The 25,685-nt window shown below is 43.3% G+C and overlaps 1 protein-coding gene across 2 annotated transcripts in view; it reads left to right on the plus strand.

Annotated features, from left to right (window-relative positions):
* The window catches only part of LOC119661351, a 49,945-nt gene that overhangs the window by 21,970 nt on the left and 2,290 nt on the right, over nucleotides 1-25,685 (plus strand). For both annotated transcript variants that reach the window (XM_038070656.1, XM_038070657.1), the window contains exons 9-18: nucleotides 985-1,086; nucleotides 1,141-1,272; nucleotides 1,327-1,368; nucleotides 8,320-8,415; nucleotides 8,474-8,581; nucleotides 8,636-8,680; nucleotides 13,511-13,597; nucleotides 17,400-17,474; nucleotides 17,539-17,802; nucleotides 24,561-24,656. In XM_038070656.1, coding sequence (XP_037926584.1) covers nucleotides 985-1,086; nucleotides 1,141-1,272; nucleotides 1,327-1,368; nucleotides 8,320-8,415; nucleotides 8,474-8,581; nucleotides 8,636-8,680; nucleotides 13,511-13,597; nucleotides 17,400-17,474; nucleotides 17,539-17,802; nucleotides 24,561-24,656 — 1,047 coding nt within the window. The remainder of the gene's footprint in view (nucleotides 1-984; nucleotides 1,087-1,140; nucleotides 1,273-1,326; nucleotides 1,369-8,319; nucleotides 8,416-8,473; nucleotides 8,582-8,635; nucleotides 8,681-13,510; nucleotides 13,598-17,399; nucleotides 17,475-17,538; nucleotides 17,803-24,560; nucleotides 24,657-25,685) is intronic.

Genomic DNA, 25,685 nt, shown 5'->3' on the forward strand with positions numbered 1-25,685 from the left:
GATAGGGTTTTGTAGTAGAGCTATTGAGGTCGGTTGAGCAGGCGTTTCCCAGGTTTTATGCTCCATCGTGGGTACCAATCCACGTTTTGCCCTGGCACCTATACTACCGTTTGAGCGCCAGTACAGCTTATGTTACGCCGAAACCTGATGATTTTAGCATAAACAGTCAAGTCAATTTCTAAAAAAATATGCCAATAAAAAGTACGATAATATACCATTTTTACATTTATTGAAACAGATATAAACTCAACGTAGAACAATGTCACTCACTGCATGCGAGGGGATTCACAGTTCCCATCTTTTCACCAAATTTCCAAACTAATCTTAAAAAGGAACAATGCACTTCTGGTTATCACTTTCAGTCACATTGCTTCATGACTGAAGTGTGAGGCACCATCGGATGAGTTGCCACTCCCCCGGACGAAGCCGATCAGACAGAAGTCCATCCCCCCTATCCGTGATCGAGTAGATGCGAGATGAGGACACCGTCAATCGTCGAAAATAAAAGTATATTAATCGAAGTCTTGGTCTTGCTACCAAAATATTAATCCTTTCCTTCGCACTTAAAAAGGAAACTCAATATCTTTTCCTTTATAACTTGTAGCCAAATCCATGCTCTCATAAAGTTCACTATCAATGCACCATTCTTCTTTTCCTTGGATCCTTCCTTTTACAGTCAACATTGTTGTACTCTCTTCCTCTTTTTTGGCGATAAATACTATTAGTATGTGTGTAGCTCACCTCTTGCTCCTTAATTTTTATTCACTAAAATTATTAAATCACCCCTAATTATTAAATGTGGTCTAATTTAAGTGTGTGGTAGTGGCAGAGAAGAGATATTATAGATTCCACATTAGACTCCTCCGTTATTTAGTGTTAAGTGTGTTTCTTTCCGCTTTTATAAAATTATTTGAACTTTTGTATAGAAGAAATGCAATATACAATATAAGAAATTGCAATTCTCGTTGAAAAACTTGCATTTAGAAATCTGCGACTTCAGGATATGTACGGAAGGTAGTGGAGGATTCCGGTACTTCTGTCGACGACGAATTCAATATTAAGGAAACAGTTGCGGTTGTTAGAAAGGTAAGACTTCTTAAGAAAAGTAGGCTAAGCTCTTATTGTGGCTTTGATATGCAGAACGATAAAATTAAGCCTCAACCAATAAGTTATACGGATAGAAAGAGATCGGAAAACCAAGCATTCAATAAAGTTAACCCTGAGTCACGATGTCGATTTTGTGAGTCAGTCAGCAACTTAAACCAGGGCAAGGTGATTATCCAAGAATCTTTTTGTGCGAAAAATTGAGAGTATTTTTTCTATTAGGATCCTGGAAAAGTACACTCGGACCTATTGAACAAGGACAAAGTAAGTGAAATTATTTATTTCATTTTTTACAAAGAACAGTAAGTATTTATTTGTGATTTTCTTCAAAGGTTATTTTATAGGTAAGGTGAGATGCTAACTCTTCGATTGTTCAGGTCTTCTCTTCATTACATACAGAGTTAGCTTTGAATTAAATCGGTTTAAGGTTTTACGCAAAGCAAAACTCACTAGAATCTGTTCACTGTCTGTCTGTCTTCTTTGAGGTTGAAAGCTTCGAAAGCCACAATGTGGAAATTAAACCTACTAAGATGCGGTGCTATTCTCACGATCGGAAAATTTTCGTCAATACTGTACTGCTTGCAACAATAACATCTACCATTGTGCCTATCCTCCCTAGGTACTTCCAATCTTCTTTTTCTTTAGCCTTGGTCCCGTTCACAAGCGGTGTCGGCTCATCGTGATCGGCTTTACTATTTGGCCCTATCAAATGCCCGATTTGGATGCAATCTCGAGTCTTTTAAATCCCCATCCAGCGTATCAAGCAACCGGTTTGTCGGCCGGCCTTTTGGTTGTTCACCATCGACTGCGATGTTCAGACAAATTTTGGCAAGTGAATTCTCGTTAGCGCGAATTGCTTGACCATACCATCGAAGACGCATCTCTCGCTGTTTTTCCACGGTCGATGCAACTCCATATCGATCGCGGATATCCTCATTTCGGACATCTTCGTTTCCACTATAGCAGAACGCCATTCATTGTTTCTTATAGTCGGCCAACACTCAGAACTATAGAGAGCGACAGCACGGACAACATTGCGGTAAATTGTAGATTTGAGTCTTTCGTTGATACCTCGATCACAAAGCACACCAGCTGTGAAACGCCACTTCATCCAGGCTGCATTAATTCGTGAAGCAATTTTATATCGCAGTTCTCTATTGTCTGATAGCGCTGACCCGAGGTTTTTAAGTCGCTCAGTTCTGGGTAGTTGACTGTCGATGACAGTGATTGTGTCGTCAAAAATTCAGTTTTATTCAGATTCAAGCTGAGACCGTGCTGCATGAGTCGATCATTCCAGTTTTTGACAAGTTGCTCGAGGTCATTTTTGCTATTAGATGCTAGGGAAACATCATCTGCGTGAAGCAGTGTATAGGTCGCTGGACATTGGATGTCCCGTGTGACAGTGTCCATAACAAGAACAAAGAGGACTGGTGGGAGGGTGCTTCCTTGATGAACACTAACAGAGACACGAAGCGGTTTTCATACACCGGCCACACTTCGAACTTTACTGTTCGGATCGTGGTAGAGTAATTGAACCCAGCGCAAGAGTTCTTTTGGCACTAAGTGTTGTGGTAGAGCACACTAGATGAGTTCGTGCGGCATACGCGGCAAACGCTTTCTTCAGATTCAGAAATGTAATGTAAAGAGGGCGATGTTTCTCACGTTGTTTCTCCATGAGTAACCGCGCAGCGTGTATTGCGTTAGTAGTTCCGCCTTGATTCACGGTCATTTTAACGATTTCGCGAATACGGTTGCCAAGAGTGGGTTCAAAAATCTTAATGATATGGGATAGTAATGGGATCGGAAGGTAATTTGAATGAATTTGAATTCTGCTGGACTGCCTTTCTTTTTCTATATTGAAACTGTGGTACTTCCTTGCCAATCAGATGGTGTTCTACCTTCCTGAATGACCCGACTAAGGAATTCACCGAGCCATAGTGTTGGGTCCCAGCTTTTCGCTTTCCAGAGCTCAGATGTGATGTCGTCAGGTCCTGTGGTTTTCTACAAATTTCATTCGTGTTATTGCCTCCTCAACTTGAGTTGCGCTGACAGATGGAACTGCACGAAATGTCGGCATTGATTGTGGAAGTGGAGGATGAGCATGGCGACTCGACGGTTGGTAAGCAAAGTATCGTTTTTGTCATTAATGCAACAGAAGTGTTCGATATCCTGTGTGAGTTCCTTTCGGCTTTTGGCAAGTCGATACAGATCTCTTTCGCCATCCCGAGTGTCCAGTTTATCGTAAAGATTTTTGTAATGGTCCGCTTGGGTGACCGCGGTCGCTTGCTTTGCCTCCCGATTGGCATTCTTATAAATTTGCCAATTGGCCAGCATTTTATCGTCGAGAAACTTGTGGTAGAGGCATTTCTTTTCACGGACCTTCATTTCAACATCGTCGTTTCAAAGCCAAGTATCTCCGTTGATGTACCGCTTACCTAGCTTGGCGACTCCGAGGGTTGCAAATGCCGCTTTGTGGATCGTGTTTTACTGTTCCCACTATAAAATGTAGGAAGATGAGACAATCGTTTGATGAACTATGTATTCATAAGAACAAGGTCATGGGTGTCAGCAAAATCGATTATACGATCGCCACCTTCATTGCGCGCTCCAAACCCCTTTCCCCATGGCACCTGTTACCGTCTGCCTTTTCACCCATATGACCATTAAGGTCGCCGGCAATGTTGATATAGTCGTCAGCAATCACATGACAAGGCTTTTCATCGAGAAGTTGCATCAAGTCGACCTAACTGTCGTACGTACGTGGTGAAGAAGCGAATAGTGTGATCAGCTGATATAATGGTGAGCTTCATCTCCCCATCATCAAATCGTTCGACTTCTTTAATGGCATCAAGGAAACCCTCTGAGATGGCAATGTCAACACCATATTGAGTGTGTGGGCTACCAAAATAGGGAAGTTTATAGCGATTTTTACCGCGTTCGTGTTCAATGTCGCAGCTTTTGGCACCCATCGGGTTTGTTGCAAATCGCAGATATCAATGCGTCTTTTCCCAGGGGCTCTTGCGAATTCCTCGGTCTTCCCAGTTAGGGTGCCAACATTTAGCGTGCAGACACGTATTTGTTTTGTTCGGATTAACTTACTGACGCCCTGACGCCATCCATGCGTCAAGGACCCTTGCACATTTCGCGTCAGGATCGGTGCCCGTCCTGCCACGTCGATTGAAGTGGACGCCCTAGCATTTTCCGAGGCTTGTTACTCGATGCGATCATCTTGTTTCTAACGACATTGTTGTATGCATTTTCTTGGACGGCTTGTCGCAGGGCTTGTCATCACCTCCCTAGGTACTTCAATTTTGGAAGCAATCAAAAAGCTTCTAGCAATGCCAGTTCTCTATTGTTTGAAACTCCTTGGTAGACCATATGCTGATGACCCCCATGATCACGATAGTCGGTTCATGACTCTCATAGGGTGAACATCATCTACAAAGAATCGAAGTGGTTATGTACCCAAGTGCGGTTGTCACAAAGAACATAGGGCCAAACAGGCCCTCGGCCACGAAGCCCTCCGAAAGTAGGGGTGGAAGGGCTGTGCTCGACCAATGCAGAAGGAAACCGGTTCCGATTGCTCACTTAGAAGCGGAGCAAGAAACCGCGCGGAAAAGTCCTCAGACTGGAAGGAAGGGTACGATTCACCTAAAGCGAGACTAAATCGGGCATTTCATCAACATCAGCAGTGGTAACGTCAGCAGCGACAGTGGTAAAGACGGCGACGGCAGTGGCAACCTCGTCAACGTCGGCAGCAGTGTCGTGAGGAGCAGCGAAGCAAAAAAAAAAAAAAATCGGCTCTCCGCAACCAAGAAAGAAAAAAGGGGAAAATATGGTAATGGAAGATACCAGCGACGAGGACAATACAGGTACGGTAACCGACTTTATTGTCAATATTAGCAAAAGCTAGAGAGGAAAAGGGAAAATAGAAAACAAAATTCAACTTTTAACAAAATAGAGAGTAGGTAATAATAATAAAAGTAATGGAAAAGCTGGAACCAGAAATGTAGGCCACAGTGGGAATAAGTGCCTCCTATAAATACACATGACATAGGTAGTCGCGATTTAGCTACCTAGCTAGCTAGCACAGTAAAAAAAGGAGTCTTGGATCAAATGCAAGCTAATTACAACTGTACATATACCCCAAGAAGGGAAAAAATGCATTTTTTCTGCTGAGGTGATTGGACGCAGAGGAGGAACCGGTGGAGGTGTTGCAGATGCTTGGCAACGACGATAAATTTTCTGAAGGTTACCATATTCACCACGAAAATATCAGTGGCCAAAAAAAAGTTCTGCCGCATTTCTTGGTGCAAATTAGCCCAGATAGCCGGGCCACTGACCCAATGTCGACGCTGTCACTGCTACGGCCACTTAGCACTGCCACTGCCAAATGACTTTGCGTTTCATTGAGTGTGGGGGCGGGCAGTATTGATGCCATGATGATGACAATGCTTAGCATATGTAAAGATCTGCAAAAGCAAGTGCACTCGCATGCGACTCAAATCCAGCATGGCCGCGGAGCCAGCGACTACAATTGTACCACAGAATGGTCTCCGGATCCTTGCATTCGAAGAACCGAGCTCCTTGATTTTACTGTCAGACAAAAGCTTGACATTGTTCTGATTTCAGAAACCCACCTGAATCCGAGGCATTCCATAACGTTTAGGAATTTGGAATTTATGAGGAACGATAAGCGGAATTGTAATGTGGGAGGTGATACCAGAATTTTTCTTTGTCTCCAATATTTTTTTAGGTAAATCCATAGGCCTGAATTTCAAAACTTTTAATGTTCGGAAGTCTCTTGTGTCCTATTTTCCCTACCTAGAGGACAGAATTTATATATTTTGTTTGGTTATGCAGGTGGGAGCAATCGAGCTAAGTTTAAGGAGGAGTTCCGCTCCTTGTTTACAACACTCGAATTACATAGGTTTCATAATTACTATATCATTGATGGTGATCTAAACGTCAGGCATACGTCGTGGCCTCAGAGGGTTTAAGTGGAGAGGGACGTCCACAGTTTTAAAAACAGCCTAAGTGGCGCCCCGGTCATCCATTTCAGTGCTGCGATACAAGCTGACCTTATATCGGATGATCAATGGCTTAAATACTGTGTCTCATATGAAGATGTAACTTAAACACTTTAATTTAATTTATTTATTTAATCTTTAATTTAATTTTATCTCTCATTGAAAATTAATTGGTCTTGAGGAGTTTTCCTCCTTCTCGTGCTCGTTTTCGGGTCGAACTAACTGGGGCGAGTCCCGCTTTTTCTCCAATCGATTCGGCCCATTGTCAGATAAGCGGTACATCCTTAATCATCCTAATCCAGGCATGGCCACCGGTCTTGCGAGTTCAGTGGCCCCCGCTGTGAAGAACTCTAGTGGTGGCATCTGTTGTGTGTTAGCTGCACTTCCGCACAGGAAATTAAAATTCAGGTTGTCGCGCCACAAAGAACTTTTCTCCATATTTAGTAAATAGCAAAATACATGGTAGCAACGTAAACCGCACTGGTCAAACGGGAAGAATAAAGATAGGAGACCGTTGATAATTTCTCCTATCTAGGGTCAAAAATCACAACCGATAACAGCTACGATGATGAAATCCGCGCACTGTTGTTGTCAACCAACAGAGCCTATTTCAGCTTATAAAAACTGTTCCGCTCGAAACGTCTCATCATAGGGTCAAAGCTCTTACTGTACAAGACAATGATCTTGCCAGCCCTCTTGTATTCCTCGGAGACTTGGGTTCTTAGCAAGAAGAATTGCGAACTCTTGGCCGCGTTCGGGAGAAGAATCCTCCGAAGAATTTTTGGCCCCCTACATAAGGATGGACGATTCCGTAGCCTGCACAATGACGAAATATATGAGTGATACCATAACTGTCTGGTTGTGGATAAAATCCGGCTCAATAGGTTACAGTGGGCGGGTCACTTAGTCCGTATGGATGAGGATGATGCCACCCGGAAAGTCTATAATGGCAATATCTATGGTAGAAAAATTAAACGAGGCAGACCCTGCCTAAGATGGAGCGATGGCGTAGGCCAGGATGCCAGACAGCTTTTGGGGATATCGAATTGGTGGACCTCGGCACAAAACCGGGATGTCTGGAGTTCCTTAATAAGGCAGGCCTAGGCTGAAGAACCTGAGAGGAGTTAAAGGACGTGAGGTACGTGAGATACGTGAGTAGAATAATACGGAAGCCGTCTAAGTAGTAATCGTTCTGTTCACCATATTGATTTAATGCCCAATGCCTTTCACGACAAGGGTTCAACTGATCGTTTCATTTGGCTTGCCGGTCAGTCTGTGTTTCAATTCAGCCGGATGAACTGTGGACTGTTCGCACGTAACTTACAGACCTGGAGGAACGTGAAATGCTGGTTTTACGGTTCCCATTTGGGAAATATATTCCTCCCATTTCAAGAATTTTATTTAGACCATCTATTGAGTTTGTCAATGATCGTGAGGATTACTTTCAGTACGTCTTTTAGGACAGTTGTCAGTAGCAAACGATGGCCTCCTTCCAATGAGAACGCGACCTTATAGGATGGTTGCTTCACATTTTTAAATGGGATTATAATTATTTTCAACCCATTAATAATAATAATCGTTGGCGCAACAATCCAGTTGGGTCAGGGCCTTGAAGTGTGTTAGAGCACTTCATTCAAGATCGGAACGGCACACTACAGGATTGCAGTACCCTGTAGGAGGCAATGTGGTCGGCATTGCGTCTGCCCGAGATTATTACCCTGATTTGACTGAGCTAGGTCGACTGGTATCTGACGTCAAATCACGATATGAATTCCACTGCCACCAGTGAGATTTGAACCGCGACCTTCCGTTCAACAGCCTTGTGCTCTAAGCACTCAGCTATCCGGACAACCCATTATTGACCACAATTGAGCATGTGATAACCTGTTTGGGTACGTCCTTCCAATTATTAAAAGCTTACTTTACTTTCTCAGTGGTAGAGTGCTTGCGAGGAGTTATTTTGAAGTTTGAAGAATGGGCATATGTTTGAGGCGGTTTTGTTTTCAGTTTTATATTAAAAATGTTTGGTGGTTGTTGGTAAGTTCGGTGAACCTGTTGTATTGGATCATTGTTTCAAAATATGAAATTCATCGGGATCTCCTTCGGGGATAGCTTCCAATAATCTCCCACTTTCAATTTGCTTTGTTCTTGTGCCATATTCAATGTCATCGAAATGTTTCTCTAGATATCAAGACAAGATGAAGATGTGCGAAAAAGGACACAGGACTTACAAAGTGTCTCTGAAGATGAAAATAGCACTACAAAACATAATTTTGAAAAGGTAAAATATTTCTCTTTCTCTTCTTTGTCTCTCTTTTCGATTTGGTATATTTTTGAAGGACCTGGTGAAACCTGTAAATTATTCGAAATCAAATAAACTGGAAGGGGCTCAGCCTATTTCGCATTGCCATTTTTGTGATTCATCCGACGATGTTAAAAGTAGAAAGGTATTATGGAAAGTATTTTTAAGCGATAAAAATAAGTTAATCTTATTTGATTAGGAGACTGGATCAGCATTCGTTCAGCCTGTGAATCAAAAGCACAAGGTAAGCCATTTCGTGCATAGAAACATTAAATTCTATTTAATATGAAAAATGTTAATTCCTCAGGTCGATTTATTGGTTGGTATTGTAATGCTTTGTGTGAGGGAAATAAAAGAAACAGCGAATGCCCCTCGCAGTTAGCCATAGGCAGCTCATAGCATCCGATATTGCTTCTTTAACCATTTCAAAGTTTTCCCGGTCTGTACATGATACGACACGTTTTGAAAAATCAATACGTGGTGCACTCAACTTTAATATACTCAAAGGCCTGTCCTCAGCTTGACTAAGTTTGTCCTTATTCCTTGCTAAGGTGGCCGTCTTAGCCGGAAAGGTGACCTCATATGCATTCATGACGTTTCTGCTAAGCTCATCTACCACTGTTGGTTCGTAGTTGGTGTTACTACCAAGTTTCCGATGTGTCATGTGTGTTGCTCCACTATCTTAAATAGGAGTCCCAATATGTTCTTCAACGGTTCCTGATTATCCTTTCTGTCTAAATATCCTCAATGCCAAGTCGGATTAGTCTATGATCCAACTCACTCACACCTCCAAAGCTCTCAACTTTTTAATTAGTCTAGTTAGAGGATTAAATCTGGGACTTTTTGCCTGGAATTAGTTGCGGACATTGATATATTTAACTATGATGCAGTTGTAGCCCATTACTATGACGACAGCCCCTTTACTTCAATAAACCTCTTTAAGCGCGTTGGTATCGCAGCCGAACAGAAGTGGTAGCGCCCTTCAATATTTGACCGGACTCGAATGTTGCAAAGTAGCCTGATGCAATTGCTCTCGTGGTTGCCAATGGAAGTTTGATCGCTGGCAATTTTCTATAAAGAAGTATGAAATTATAATTTAGGATGAAGCAAATTCTTGATCTTTCTAAAATGGTATCGTAAATTACCTATATGCTTCCTCTTAGCAGACCGCTGCGCCGATCTTCCGCAGGTTGTTCTATTCTGTCGCCCTTAGGTTCCAAAATGTCAACACATGCGGGGAAAAAATACGAAATAATACAAAACAAGTTGAAAATCCGAAGCTCGACGCCTCCGGCATGGAAGGTTGTGTGGATTTCTTGTATGAGAATGTATAGGTTCACAGCATTTATCCCGGAGTATGTATGTATCAAAAAGATACCAGCTTGTCAGTTGTAAACATTCGAGAGAGAGCAGTAAAGTAACAGGCGTGAGACGACCTTGAACTACAGTAACTTGATTAAATAGAGGAAGATTCCCATGAAACGTTCCAGCGTCGTTGGCTTATAAATAAACTCACTGTCTTCCATGCTTGTCAGAAGAGACGGGTAAAGGGATAGGAATATGTGGATTAGAAACCTGTACATCTCGAAGCATTACTGCTACCGAAACGTCAACAGCGCCTCGGATTGGGGCTGACCACACACCAGAAAATTGGCTATCGAAAATGGACTATGATTCGTTTTTGGAACATGCGTAGGCTTCTCGACAACAGTATCGAGGCTGTTTAGAATGCTCCCATTATCAAACTCGTAGCGAGGTTTCTCAGAATGCTCGCTTTCTCGATTTCGAGCGCAAAATTCAACTGAAATGTGCTGGAAATTTTGGTCCTAAACGAAGTAAGATGGTGGAACTTCTGAGCGTACTCCTATTCTTGTTATGGCAATGCGCTTTTGTGCCCTAAGAAGCTAAATGGTAGGAGATACGAATCCGGTGAAGGGTTGTTATTGACTGTTTTCTCGCCCTCTTGATCTAGGAGCCAGTTTCTAATACAAATTATGCAGTCTTCTCCGCATCCCCATTGAGAGCACATTCTTCGAGCACAAAGCTTGCCTTTCAACTGATCGACACCGTATCAGTGATCAGATTGACCACTGATAGCAAAGTGGTACTAAATTTAGGAGTTGTCTTCTGGATGTGCATAACCAGAAAGGCGTTGCCATCGGAATCGAAAAAGATCACCACCTGATGGTCACTTACATTCGCTTGCGAGTTTCGTCGGCCACTTCCCGCGGAGTTAGAAAGCCACGAAGCCTCCAAGTTCAACATGATCCAGCTGTCGATCGACAACAAGAGAGTTACCTTGCTGATTCGACGCCAGATACACTAGTAACCAGCTGAGAATACCCATGAGCATTGGGCCCCCATCAAAAGTGCTCTTTTCTTGCTTCCTACACAGGTCATTGACCACGTCCCTAAGGGCGTCATCATTTCTGGCTGGGCGGAATTGTAGAAGTGAATCGATGGACGGAGGGAATTGAAGGCTCTACTGAACGCTGTGAGTATCATGCTCTCGAACTCTGATACCGAGCGAAATCCCGGGAGATTCAATGTAGTGTACGTCTTGGCAGAAGGGAATTTGATATTGTGCTGATCAGGGAAACGGAATATGTCGGAGAACGCAATGACTTTAGAAGTGAATACCGCATCAGGAAAGAATTCCCTTTCGATGCACCTGTGAAAGACGTTAAGGGTCGACCCCTCATCCACTATATCCAACAACTGATGAGGTAGAAAGAATACTTGACCACGCTTCTTAACCATATTACATCTCGTATGTCAATTCGAGGGGTATCTGTGTGCTGCAGAAGGGGCATTCCGGAGAAACTAACAGTTATTATCACAGCGACACATGAAAAATAAAATAAAATTTTACGTTGTTTATGTTGCCCTGCCCGGAGGACGCTGAGGAGTTCAATGGATTATGTCATCTTGCTTCAAACATCTCAAATGGCACTGGAGTTGGGAAGACAGGCAAATAGGGTTGGATTCAAGATAAACAACAACAAAACCAAAGTTCTCTGTCTGACGGGTGATCGCACTCTTCCTATCTGCTGGATGTTGCCAGACGTTTTGGCAAAGATGGATCCGCTTGCGCCGCCTTGTCTAAAATCTGGAAAAGTAGTTATCCCACTAACACTATGATCAAGTTGAGACTGTTCTGTACTAGTGTCCTTTCCGTATTGCTATATGAAACTAGCACATCGAAAGTCACCTCGGCTGCCACTCTTAAGGTTTCAAGCATTCATCAACATCTGTCTGCGAGGTATCATCGGAGTATGCCAGCGTCAGATACTATTACAAACGAGGAATCTGGTCGCGTCCAGGCAGGTTAATCGTACCCCATGTGATCAGAAGGTGGAAGAGGTAGTGGATATGTCAAACTGCGACATGCAATGGAACGCGTTTTCCCCAGATGCCCGTCGAATGAATCGTCCCAAGAATACTTAGCGCTGGACAGTAGAGGGAGGCTCGGGCATCTCGGGAAGTCATGGAGGAGCTGAAGCGCATTGCAGGTAACATTGAGTGATGGCGCATGTTGAGGCGCTACACCGTCGACTCCAACACCTGTATAATGGAGAAGAGAAAGGGGATACAAATGAAAGGATAACGCTTTACTTAAGGTTATCCCTTCTCTAAAAATTACCATCCATTGTAGTAAGTACTCGTTGGTCAAGCATCCACAACAGCATTTCAGCCAAAGAAAAGGGAAAATGGAAGAGGTCTCCTCCTATAACTTGAGCTGGCTTGTTTTGCAATGATAACAATAATTTTTCGAATATATCCTCCCAGAAGCTGAAAACAGATGCAGTGGCTGTTTGACGAGATAATGTAACCTTCTGTATTGGTCGAACCTTGGACACATCTAAAATTGCTTATGACCTAGCCAGGAAAGCCTTTGACGAATTTTGCGCATTGAGAACGGGTTCAATTCCGTAAGATGGAACTGCATCATCGAAGTACTAATCGCGGAATAAGCATTAAAGTATACGCATATGTACACATACTCGTATATTAAATAAAATTTTCGACTACTACGCAAAAGCTACTCTGTCATTTCGACGAAGGCTCGAAAACACAATATAACGACAAGTGTTCCACAGGGGTTCCTTCTCGGCTCTGTGCTATAGAATATAATGCATCCTGGTATCTTACGCCTTTTTAATGCCCAACCAAGCTTTCATCGTCGGATTTACCCCGACGAAGTGGAATTGCTTCTACAGATTCGGTTTGAATGAATCGCCTACGTACAAAGCTACAGCTTGTCATTTAAACACCTTCACCTAGCCGAAGTTTCAAAGCTTAAGAAAGGACTTGGAAACTGAGCTAGCGTCCCGATTAATGGTAAAAACTGGGGTAAAGTACATGAAGGAATCTTATACAGCATTGATAGTTACAGCGGTAAAACGGATTCATCAGCGGCTGAAAGAAAAAGAAGCTGAACGGAGGCGTAGATAGAAAGTATGAAGAACAAATAATGACTGATCAACCCCGTGAAGCAACACCAAAACGATGGTCCAGCGAACCGCGCTTAGAGAAAGCATGAGAGGTTTTATTCAATTGAGTCGATTTAAATAAGGTTTTGATTTGCACAAAATCTTAAAAAGTGACTTTTAATTGAAAAATTCTGGCAATCCAAGTAGCTGCTACTTAGCAATGTCTATTTCAAGCTTTTGGTGGGTTGTTATGAATTGAACTGAAAGCTGCCCAATTCTACAGACATACTTGACCACCAAGCTTATAAACTTTGAATTTTCAGAAAACATGTCTAGGGCAGAGTATTCCCCTTTTAGCTTTTATTGATATCTTTTCTCCTAATTCGGTACGATGGTTGAATTGGTTGAGCACCAGCCTCCTGATTTCGTGACCCAAGGTTCGAAACCTGCATTTCCTCACAGCGTATTACCTGCACAGGATAAACTACGCCGAAGCGTTGACTTATCGATAATCAATTCACAAAGAATTGAACAGAATACATTTTTCCGATTCTGCAATGCCCTGCGTCTTACTGACTTTTACGCTGAAAATTCCTTTACTCAACTAGACCATGATACAAATCTTTGAATTTTTCTTGCAGGTTTGTTCAAACCAGTCTTCAGTGGGTCAGTTGCTGAAGAGCGATAACGACTCAGATGCCTTTGTTCCCTATAAAGAATCTTTAATGGTAAGTTGTGCGTTTTGGCCGTAGTATAATGAATGTTGTTACCTGGATGCGCGAATGAGCATTTAGTGACGCCAGGAAACAGAATAACATCAGCTTAGGAAGAATATTACTCCCAAATAAATAAAAAGAAATATAACCCAACGGAGAGAAATATTGAACTAAGTAGGGTTTTGAATTTGAGTAGAAAGGCAACTGGCTCCTGAAACACAAGGCACTTCCGGAGTAATACTTCTTTTGAGTGTGGGACGATTGCATTACGTCTATGTTATAGATGCAAAAAAAGAATATAAAATTTATTTCTCTTAAAATTTGTGATTTGAAAATCAGCTGAATCAATTAGAAGCCTCATAAGTACACAGTACTGGACTGGAAAACTTCCAAACCACAGCGCAATGGTTTCATGGGGACTCCTACTAGTAAAGAATCCTACCTGCTAGTAACTTCTCCTACACCTTCCAAGGAACAGGCGGAAGGAAGGGAAGCCAGAGACGTGAACGGGACTGACTTGATGCCAGTTCGAGTGATCGCATCTATGCAATCCGGACACCGCAAACCAATTAAGGTGCTAAGTGGAAAACAGACGAATGCTCTGTGGGATGAGATGAGATCTTTCGTGGATGAGAACATGGGAATTGCGGTACTTCCAAGTACGGCTTTTCTCAGAGAAATCAATCACGAGGGGATCGAATCTCTGGCGGTACGGTGTGGGGGAAACCCCGTCATACGTCCACTGCCGCATACCGTTCTAACTGTTTTCCATAAGACAATAGACTGAGTTTATGTCGAAAAACATAAAGATTGGTCAAATCAACCTGCAGCAGCATGCCAAAGCTACCTGTTGGCATCGAGAATGACAAAGCTACAGGATTTCCCCTATATCGTCCTGATGCAAGAACCGTGGGTTCGATTTAACAGAATCTGTGGCATTGGATCAGTAAAGGGGGCTAGGATCTTCTACGACGAAAGATCCATAAGACCGAGAGCTTGCGTCCTGATGTCAAGACGGTTAGATGTTGAGACAATATTGTTCCCAGGACTTAGCTACGGTCATCATACAATACTAGATAAATGGCGAGAGGAAAAACATCATAGTTGCCTCCGCTTATTTACCCTATGATTCCTTGTATCCTCCACCGACGCAAGAACTTAGGAATCTGGTGGCGCATGCAGAATCAAGTGGTCTTGAACTCTTAATAAGTTGCGATGCGAATGCTCAACATATTTGTTGGGGCAGTAGCAAATGCAATCCAAGAAGAGAGAAGCTATTTGATTTCATCGCTTCAAAATTGTTAGAGTTGATTACACACTGGCGAGTGCTAGACGAGGTCTCACTGTCAGATCATTGATATCTAGAATTCGACTATTGCGGGCGAACAGTCTGCAGTACAAAGACGGAACCCTAGGAAAAAGGGATTGGGCAAAGTTCAATGAACTTCTTGGCAATAAAGTACAGTTCCCTAGGTGATTAAGGACTCCTTTGGTGCTGGAAGATGAATTGAAAACTCTCAACTGCACACTTTTAGAGTGCTTTGAAGAGGGTTGTCCTATTTCCCGAGGCCAAAGCGGTAAAACGGTTCCTTGGTGGAACCGAGAACTGCAAAAACGCAGGAAATCAATCAGGCGACTTCTAAATCGTGCTTGCAAAAGTAACAAGAACGAAAACTGGTTAAATTTCAGGAACTCACAACGTGAATATAAGAGGCTCGTGAGGTGTTCGAAACGAGAATCCTTTAGAGTGTACTGTGAGGAACTGGAAGGCGAAAGGGAGACTTCAAAGCTGTGCAGAGTCCTCAAAAGGGATGAGTCGGCCCAGTTGGATTCTCTTAGAAAACCCGACGGTACTTTCACGAGCTCCAGACTGGACTCAGTACAGACCCTCCTGGAAGTACACCACCCGGGAGAACGGGTGAGAGAAGTGGTAGGGGGAGAGTTGACGGTTCTTGCAACCCCTTCAACACGCAGGCGTTGCAGGGGGAACTGGAACACTGCGAAAGCGGTTGTTACCCATGAAAAGGTGAGAGCTGCCATACTGTCCTTTGAACATTTCAAAGCACCTGGCATGGATGGCATCTATCCGGCAATGCTAAAGGAGGGTATGGATCATTTAGAGCGACCTCTAAGAAATATTTTTCGAGGATGTCTTGCTCTGGGCTACCTGCCTTCTTCTTGACAACAGGTTTTAGGTAGGTAGTTTTCATACCGATACCTGGAAAAGATGACTATTCTAATCCAAAGAACTTCAGACTGACCAGCTTGACTTCATTCTTGCTGAAAGGTTTGGAGAGACTGGTGGAGTGTCACATTCGTGGAAACGCACTTAGGTCACACCCACTTCGTGAAAACCAACATGCTTACCAACGTGGAAAGTCCTGTGACTCTGCTCTTCATTCTTTGGTCACAAAGATAAAGGATGCAACTTTGAATGGTGACTACGCGATGGGGGTGTTCGTGGACATTGAAGGGGCTTTTGACTGTACGCCTTTTCAAAAACTTTGTGATGCCGCCAGAGCGCATGGTGTTGATGATGCTTTAATTAAGTGGATCCATGCTATGCTAACGCAAAGATTGTTGTGCGCTGAGGTAGGGGTCGATCGCTACCTGACTACGGAAGCAACGAAGGGCTGTCCCCAAGGAGGTGTGCTTTCGCCGCTTCTGTGGAGTATGCTGATCGACTCACTGCTATGCGAACTGCAAAATTTGCCAATACTCGCTCAAGCTTATGCTGATGACGTGGCTGTACTTGCTGTTCATCGGGATCTTGGAACGGTGTGTAGGAATATACAACGTGCCTTAGACATGGTTTGTCAGTTAATCCAAATAAAACCACAATGGTTTTATTCACAAAAAGGAGAAAACTGGATGGACTTTGTCTCCCTGAGATGAGGGGTACTACCCTTCAACTCTCCGAAGAAGTGAAATATCTGGGGGTCACTCTAGATAAAAAACTTCTTTGGAACAAACATGTAGACGTAAAGATGAAACGAGCTCTCACAGCTTATGGGCTGTGCAGACGGACCTTTGCCTCGACATGGGGACTCAGGCCTCATGTGGTAATGTGGATATACGTTGCCGTCATTAGGCCGATGTTCGTATATGCATCCGTAGTGGGGTGGGTGAAGGTGAGACAAAAAGGTTTTCGCCGTAAACTAGCCGCACTGCAAAGAACTGTTTGTCTGGGTATCACTGGTGCCATGAGCACGACATCCGGCGCAGCTCTGAATGCACTACTCAATGTGCAGCCCCTGGGTATATTTATTCAAAGCACTGCAATGAGAGTAGCTCATAGACTGGGAAGACCCAGAGGAATGCGTGGCGGGATATACGGAAGCCTTTCTACACCGATGGCTCAAAAACAGAAGAGGGTTCTGGAGCCGGAGTCTACCTCTAGAATAAAAACGAGAAGTGGGCTTTTCCTTTGGGACAATTTGCGATGCGTTTATGCGATCCTAAGGGTGGCAAACTGGGTGATTGGCGAGCGGCTCAAGGGCAGGCGCATCGCAATCTGCAGTGACAGTCAAGCTGCGCTGAGAGCATTGAGCAAGCCTTGGATCACCTCGAAAATCGTTCAGGAATGCAGAAACCGTTTTAACTCTATGTCTAGATTCAATACGGTGGAACTACTCTCTTTATTGGACCCTTGAACAGAAATTTCACTATCGATGATGCGTTTTTTCCGACAATCATAAAACCACTGCTTTCTTGTCATTTCTGTTAGTTCGTTGGTAGTGCATTTGCATTAATTTATAAAATATCACAGAAATATTTTTGATTGCATGTAATCCACTTACGTTAAATTTTCCAGAACGTTGAATTGTTGAGTGTCCGCGAATCCATGTACGAAAGCAGGACTGGACAGCAAAGTCATCAGGATATGAAAGTATGGAGCATTAAATCTAGCTATACCAAGAAAGTAGCTTACACTAACGAAATCTTATTTTCAGAAAAAAATGGGGAGTAATGAACGAAAAAGATACCTTTCAGGGCAAGAACAATTTCCATGTACACTAAACGTCAACGAGGGAGTCGATAAAAACTTCATGAAAAGAGATTTTGCAGCGGAACAACTGGAGAAGAAAACGTTAAGAACATTTTCCCGAGCTCAGTTGGAGCAAATAAAGAATGTTTCGCCAACAAGAGCGGCATTCAATAAAAACGAGAAACCAATGAAGGCGAAGTTAGCGGGAGACGGAGCTAATCCTGACACGGCAAGACTAGCAAAAATACATATAACTTCTGACTTATAGCGCATTATTACGGTCAACGTCCTCCAACAGGACACTGGTTACACTTTCCTGGAGATTAAAACTACTCTATTTACAGTAGCAGTTCTAGAAATGTGCTCGCAGCTAGATTTGTTATAATCTAGAAAAGTCTATATTGACCCAGGCAGGGTCAAGTCTGTCAAATTTTGGCTTGACTAATTCATCTTCATCATCTTCTTGGGAAGAACTTACAGAAACCGGGTTCAAAATTACTATATGAAAACTAACTTAGAATTGCGGATATCTCCGTTACCAATAAGAAATTAGAAGTTCTTTTATTACACTTTATGATGAACATCTTTCCGATTTTTCTACCACACTTGTTAGTCCCGCTGTTCTAAATAATGCGAGCTTGATCTTTATCGCTATACTCCTTGCGTTGAGTAGCTCCACAGATATTCCTACCACACACTTCGCTTTGTTGTTTCTGAACATTTTAAGGGCCTATTGCATCAAGGTTCCGGAAGTTTTCTCTATAAGTGTTTTGATAGTGTACTTTCAGTTAGTTGGCAGTTAATGTCAATGCTATCCGTTTCTTAGTGTTGGTTCAGTAACTGCAGGATTTATTCTTCTCTAGCACATGTCAATACCATTTCTTCGTTCTGAAGCTTTACAATAACAAACCTGATAGGGCGACGAGATAGTCACCGCTGTCGCAACTCACAGATCAAGGATGTTAGATGCACCTTGTCCCTCAATGAGGATGATCAGAACGATCAACCTCATCGGTTCCGTTTGTCTGACCAGTGCAATGAAGGTTCTCGGGGTTTGACGTAGATACTTGAGTAATGTCTACATTACTCCACGGTCCTCTTCGAGCACGGATCGATTTAGAGACCACAATATGAGCTCTGCGGCGACTAGTACTGGAGTAATGATTTATACTGACCACAACGAAAACTTTACATCAGTCAACTACCGCTCTGCGTGCAATGCAACACTTAGGACATCACAAGACACAACCACAAAACACAACAAATAGTGGGTGTCCACCACAACCATCAGGGCCCCTCTGTTGCACATGCATATGCATTAGCAAGTCGAAGCGTATCACTGCTAGCAAGGTATTTTTTAAAATCAAAGACACAATTCATTACGGGAACGCCCATGTAGTCTAGATTGCGGATAATGCATCACCCTGGATAGACACAGAAGACATGAAGCTAGTGCTCCGAATCCCATCTACATAGAACCCTGCCCTGACTGGAGGCTAGGTTCCGCAACAAGAGAAACTCACTCCAGCTACCATGATTCCTCAGGAACATGCCCATCTCGAGCTCGAAGTCTTCCTCTGGCGGCCACAGTTTTACCATACCTATATGTGACCTGAGTTTTCCTACATTCATTCGACCTAAGCGGCTATTTTGACGTTACAATCTCATCTAATAACCTTTTTCCGCTAGAGGTCCTAACCTTTGCATTTGATCAACACTGACTGCCTCTGAATCAAGAGGAGTAATACCCAACAATAGATGCATGGTGCCGGTAGAGCAGTTTCCTGTCCTTCACCCACATCGCAAAGGCATATAACACGGTAGACCCGTACGTAGAACGTGTAAAAAAGAGTCCAAAATCTATGGAGTTAGCAGTTCTCCTGCTTAGACTCCATTCACACCTCATCGCATGTCTCAACATATATACAAAATTTGGTTTAGCGTTCATCGATCCGCTTCCATGATTCGTTCGGAACGTGACCGACGACTTTAGTATCGCTCAAGAAAAGAGCATTTTTAATACCGTCTCAATGCTCATCAATACTCTGAGGTGGATTATTCAAGGTATCTACCGTTCAATCAGCAAGATAGTTCTCTCACTATCGAGTGACTGCGATGTCTGACTTGGAGGTCACAGCTCTCCAACCAAAAATAAGCGGATACAACACATAGGCGAAGGCAACACTGATGTCAACGCCTTTCTTTTCATTCCAACCTCATTTATCCCCAAAATGTCCAACCTGTAACGATGGAACTCACGTTTAAGTTGGGAAAAGAGACTATTCTGAGGCTTGCCTCTACCGCGTTACCGGTAGGTCCATCCTTATCGTAAGCATCGATAGCATTTACATAGCAAAAAGAAATTCGAAACCTGCTGATTTTTAGCTCGGCTTTTCGCGACACTTTGAATTCTAAAACATCACTCATGTCACTCAGTTGGGTGAAAATCCAATAAATTAATAACGAATAATATTGGACGCCCATATCCATGCTGCTGTTGTGGGGGATCAACATCAATAATATACGCGGAGCTGATGTGGAATATGGCGATTTGTCAGAACTTCCCGGTGACATGCTGTAAGCAGAACTATCAAGTACTGCTTGCGGCTTATATCGGTAAACCGGACATGTTCCTGTGATCAGCCCATGCTTGTATGCAAGGTTTTGATGGATCACCTTACATACAGCATTATGCCTGGTGATGTATTGCACTGGTGCCATAACATAACATAACATAACAGCCAGAAATGTGATGGTCCAATGTCTCTAACGCCGAACCACCCATTCTGCACTGGTCGTTCTCCACCCGTTCTTTCATGATGAGCTTTTTATAAGCTCGGGCCGTCCTAAATGGTACGCATGAACCCATTCGTCTCAGTCAAGAGCTCCCCAGCACACAGCCATCTAATCGACAAATGCAAATCGACAAATGGCTGCCAAGGACAATTCACGTATTTACCGTGCATTGCCTTCGACTTCCATTCATCGATCCGCTCTTGGTCCGATTTCACCCCAATCAGAGGATTGAAAGATCGTTCCTTCAAGTTAAGTGGAGTCAGCCCAGACACTCGCCTGCTCTTTGCTGTAAAAATAAGCGCAGAACGAGTCGACTTGGTCATAATGTTGTATCGCCACGACAACCACGCCCTTACCTCCGATGTTACGAAGCAGGTTTATTCGCTCCACGGCAGAGTTTGGATGATGCATTCGGAATTTGGACATACTTATATGTGTCTGCCGCTGGAAGCTTTCCAGATCGGTCTTCGTCCACGGCAATATTCCGAATGCATAAGTCAGTGAAGGGATCGCGAATACATCCAACGCGCTTATTTTATTCTTCCCCAAAAGATGCGATTTTAATATCAGCTTTACACGTCGTAAGAATTCGGACAGCAGAGAATCCTTCAGATCAAGAACCCGAGCATGGGTTCCTTGCAGAATTTCTAGGTAGGAAGTCTGTCTCGGTCATAGCTTCGATGTGGTCACCAATGCTATGTCCGGCATGCGGCTCATGATGACTTTTGCGGATGGCTTGGATTCGACACTTGTCTAATCCAAACTCCATCCGAATATCATGCCTGACAATATCTATTATTTTGCAACAGACTTCTAAGATGGTTGTCAGTACCAGCATACAGCTTGATGTTATCTAAGTGCATAAAGTGTGTCAGTTCGCACTTAGTACGTACGCCATATTTTATTGCAAAAACATGCCCTCTAGCTTCATTCAGTAGCCTTGAAAGGGGGTTCAGTGCCGTGTGAAACCAAAAGAGACTCAACGAATCCCTTTGGAAGATGCCGCTCCGTATACGGATGGGCTTTGGGGTATTAGCACCCTCACATGCCACTCTTCCATGACTGTCGCCAAAAACTTTATTCGGTTCGGATCAATGCGATACAAATGTAGGACATCGATTAGCCAGGTATGCGGGACGCTATCGAAAGCCTTGGCATAATCGATATAGCAACTAAACAGGTTTGTTTGGCCTCTAGCTGCTTGTCCTATAACTATCGAGTCGATAATGAGTTGCTCTTTGCAACTCCCTGATCTAACTCGGCAGCCCTTCTGGACCTAGGACAGAATGTTGTTGGTCCCGAGGTTGCGCATTGACCTTTCCACTAATAATGGACGTTATGAATTTGAAGAGGGTTGGTAAGCGTGTCCGGATAGCTGAGTGGTTAGAGCGCAAGGCTGTCGTACGGAAGGTCGCGGTTCAAATCTCATTGGTGACAGTGGAACTTGTATCGTGGTTTGACGTCGGATACCAGTCAACTCAGCTGTGAATGAGTACCTGAGTCAAATCAGGGTAATAATCTCGGGCGAGCGCAATGCTGACCACATTGCCTCCTAGTGTACCGTTACGGTCTTGAATGAAGTGCTCTAACACATTTCAAGGCCTCGATCCAACATGAATTGTTGCGCCAACGATTATTATTATTATTGGTAAGCAACTAACCAGTCTTGTATCTGCGGGGTCCTGCACCGTGTCCTTCTTAGGGATAAGGTAGGTAATCCCCGCAGTGAGGGAGGGTGGAAATTCCTCGAGGTGTTTATAGCTCGTCGAACTTCCTCTTCGGTAACATCCGCAAAATTCATGCCAGGCGTATTGGCACATCGGTTGCCTTCGGCGGTGATCCACTCAGCATGGTCAGCATGCTAGGCGGGTAATCCCCAAAGTCCACCCCAATAATCTTTCGCTTCCGTCACCGATAACTGTACTGTCTGGACGCATTGTTGGGATTCGTTGAAAGATATGAAAAAACTCCGCTGGTTCCTCGCATATGTTGCATAATGGACACGTCTGGAATGACCTTCGCCATTCCGTCGTAACCGACTGCATATGGCAGAAAGTTTCTGCTTTAGTGTGTCCAGAATTTCAACTACGTGGGTCTCACTGGGGATGGCATAGATTCTGTAAACCTTCTGCACTTTGTTTCTCACCCGTCTGCTGGAATTGGCTGAGCTGATCTGAATCAGTCTAGCGATGTTCTGCCTTAGTGAGTCCCGCCGACGTTTCAGACGAATTTCCCATGGTGGATCTCTTCGGTTGCTCAAACTAATAACACGAAAGCGAGTTTGCAATCTGGTAGCCGCAACTGCACCACAATACATAAGTGATTATAGTTGCAGCAGCACACAGTCAAGATGCAATCTCATCATTGATTTGAACCTCAGCGGAAACCTCAGCCGTTGCCTGGAGTGCGATGTGGTGTTCTCGATGCCACCCCGCCTCGGCTCCCATCGACTCTCGGTCACCAGTTTCCACGTTGACCTCAAGTCGAACACGCTCTCTGATGATGGCCGGGATTGTGTCGCTGCGAGTTATAAAGCGGTACTGGTCTGCTACTCGCTGCATAGTCGCGTGCGCGAATTGCGGGAAACGCTCGACAAATCTCTGGTACAACAAGGGGCGGTAAGATGTTGTACCCGCCCCCACCGTTATTTCGTAGTAGAAGCGGATGATGAAGAGGTTCATTTCTTCAGTCCACTTCATCCGTTACCTACGCAAACCTCCTGAAGTGGTCGCCACAGATTGTGACGAGCTGAGCTGCAACAGGCGGAGCAGTGCTCCTGGTCGTCGTGGCGCCTAGATGTTGAACCGCCCCAGGATTAGCGGAGCCCGACCCAGTCACCAACTGAGACGACTCTCATCGGTTATCCATACCGAACCTCAAATTGCTTCTTCTTCTCAGTTTTGGGTGTGAATTTTATACCTAGCTGCCATGTGTGGGGATAGCTTCCTCAGTGAGTAATCTGCAAGATTGCAAAGTTCCCGGAGACGCTGCGGTGGCGTACAGCCATTCAGAATGAAGCTATCCATCCCTCCTCCTTTCACAATCGAGCTTGGGACCGGCTACGACGGAGCTATTATTATTATTCCTTTATTTTGGTTTATCGTGAAGTTGAAAGTGGTTTCTATTTCTCGTCTAAAGAATCTGATCGACGTCCTAGTGCGGTTTTGTTTATATATACAAGGGTTCCTCATGATCACACCGCGAGTTACTCTTTCTTTTGCTTTGACATTGGAACTAAAAGTCTTTAACGAAATACTGATTCCAGAGGACGATTACTTTGATAGATTAAGATATTTCCTTGGATATAAAAATATGCTCTTCCTTGGCGAGGCATTAAATTTGATTGAAAATTTCAAAATGCATTCATTGCCGAAACGATTGATCTATGATGCGAGCTCAATCTAAGGCAAAAGTAAGTCAGATACATAAATACGTCGAAAGTGGGTCATGGTGTGTGGATTTTTGTCAGAGGGGAATTTTTCTGGCAACTATTGCTAGCAGAAAGTTGATTTTTCAAGATGACAACGCGGTAAGACTTTTTTGCTTTGTACGAATTATATTGCTTATATAATTTGATCTTGTTGATATGATCGAATTATGAAGCAATCCGGATGTGGGTGGGGTTGATTTAGGTTGAAAGGGGAAGCTGCGACCATCGAGTTGTTGTATATCCCAATATGTGTGCCGATTGCCAATTGTGTGCCAGAAAGAAAGAACGCATGGCTTACACTTTTTATCAATTTTTGGCGCAGGCTTGAGGAAGTCGGACAATTGCATAAAATGACGGTGTTTTCTGCGCTTCCTAACATTAAATATATTCCTGGTTGAGTCCATAGCCCCGAGCATCGCAAGGTGATCTTTTCAGGCTCTATGCCCTGCTAGAAAACCTAACCTTAATAGCGACTTTCTTAAGGGACAATAAAAATGGAGTTCTGCTAGTATTTTTCTTTTTCTTTAGCTTTTGTCGGCTCGTCGTTTTTTGACTAATGGCAAGATTTTTAGATATGCCCTTTCATCTTCTGTGAAATTAATCATAAGACAATTTCATGATCGCCTATGCTATAAAAAGATATGAGGGACCTTATGTACATTATTTTTTTGGAAAAGCAACTTATTTTGCTGACCATAATTTTGCTCGGTGAAAATTGGTCCTTATAATTATAAATCATAAATAACGATTTTACATTTTAGGATGCAAGTCGGTGTTTCGCAGGCGCTGCTGTATATGAAAGTGAACTTCTGCCGGTCGGTTACGATGAAGTTTGCGAAGAATATTTGGGTACTTCGGTAAGTAGTGGACAAATTAACTAAATTCATTAAATTAGCCAGTTTTGGAGTAATTTGGAAGCCTCTCTTTCAACGCCACTATTTTCAGCAAATACTGTGTTTTGGCAATCAGTTGTTCCCATCCTGAATATTTATTTCATTCTAAAGGAACTTCTCCCATGTTTCCTTCAAAAGCAAATAAATATTCCACATCCAGAACACCACGTTAATATATGGAGCTCGTTAAGTGGTTGATACAAGACTCTTTAAGAACAAACTGTGAGGAACTTAAAGAGGATTGTGAGGACTTAAAGGCTATGCAGAATCCTTAAAAGGGATGAGTCGGCCAAGTAGGACGCTCTTAGAAAACCAAACGGTACTTTCAGGAGCTCCAAGGTTTAATCAGTACAAGCTCAATACAGTACAGACTTGGAGGTACACCATCCATTAGAACAAGTGGCATAAATGAGTGGGAGGGAATTCGCGATTTCTGCAAACTTTTCAACACTGAAAATGTTGCAAGTGGAATGCAAGAGCGGTAGTTCTCAATGAAGAAGTGAGAGCAATCACAGCTTAGTATGAATGGCATCTATCCAACGATGCTAAAGAAAGGTATAGAGCATCTAGGGCGACTGTTAAGAAAGAAATGTTAAGATGGTCTTCATACCCAAAAGACTTTAGACAGATAACCTGACATAATTTGCTGTATGCTGAAGTGGATGCTGACCGCTACCTGACAACGGAGACGACTAAAGGCTGCTCGAATGAAGTGTGCTAGTACCACTTCTACGGGAACTGCGAAATTTGCTAATATACTCCCAAGCTTATGTTGATTACGTGGCTGTGCCAGCTACTGGTCTGAACGTCTTATTGTTATTTACAAAAATAAACAAGTCGGAATACTGGAAGCTGGTGCTTCGGATATAATGGTTTTGTGAGTGAGGGCTCAAGATATGACCATCAAAAATTGTAACAGGTCTCATTCTCAGAGCCTATCCAACCGAAAAATCTGACAAAATCACAGTGGTGCATCTCTATGAAATCTAGACC

This window comes from Hermetia illucens, chromosome 1 (genome assembly GCF_905115235.1).
Source record: "Hermetia illucens chromosome 1, iHerIll2.2.curated.20191125, whole genome shotgun sequence".
Lineage (NCBI taxonomy): Eukaryota > Metazoa > Arthropoda > Insecta > Diptera > Stratiomyidae > Hermetia > Hermetia illucens.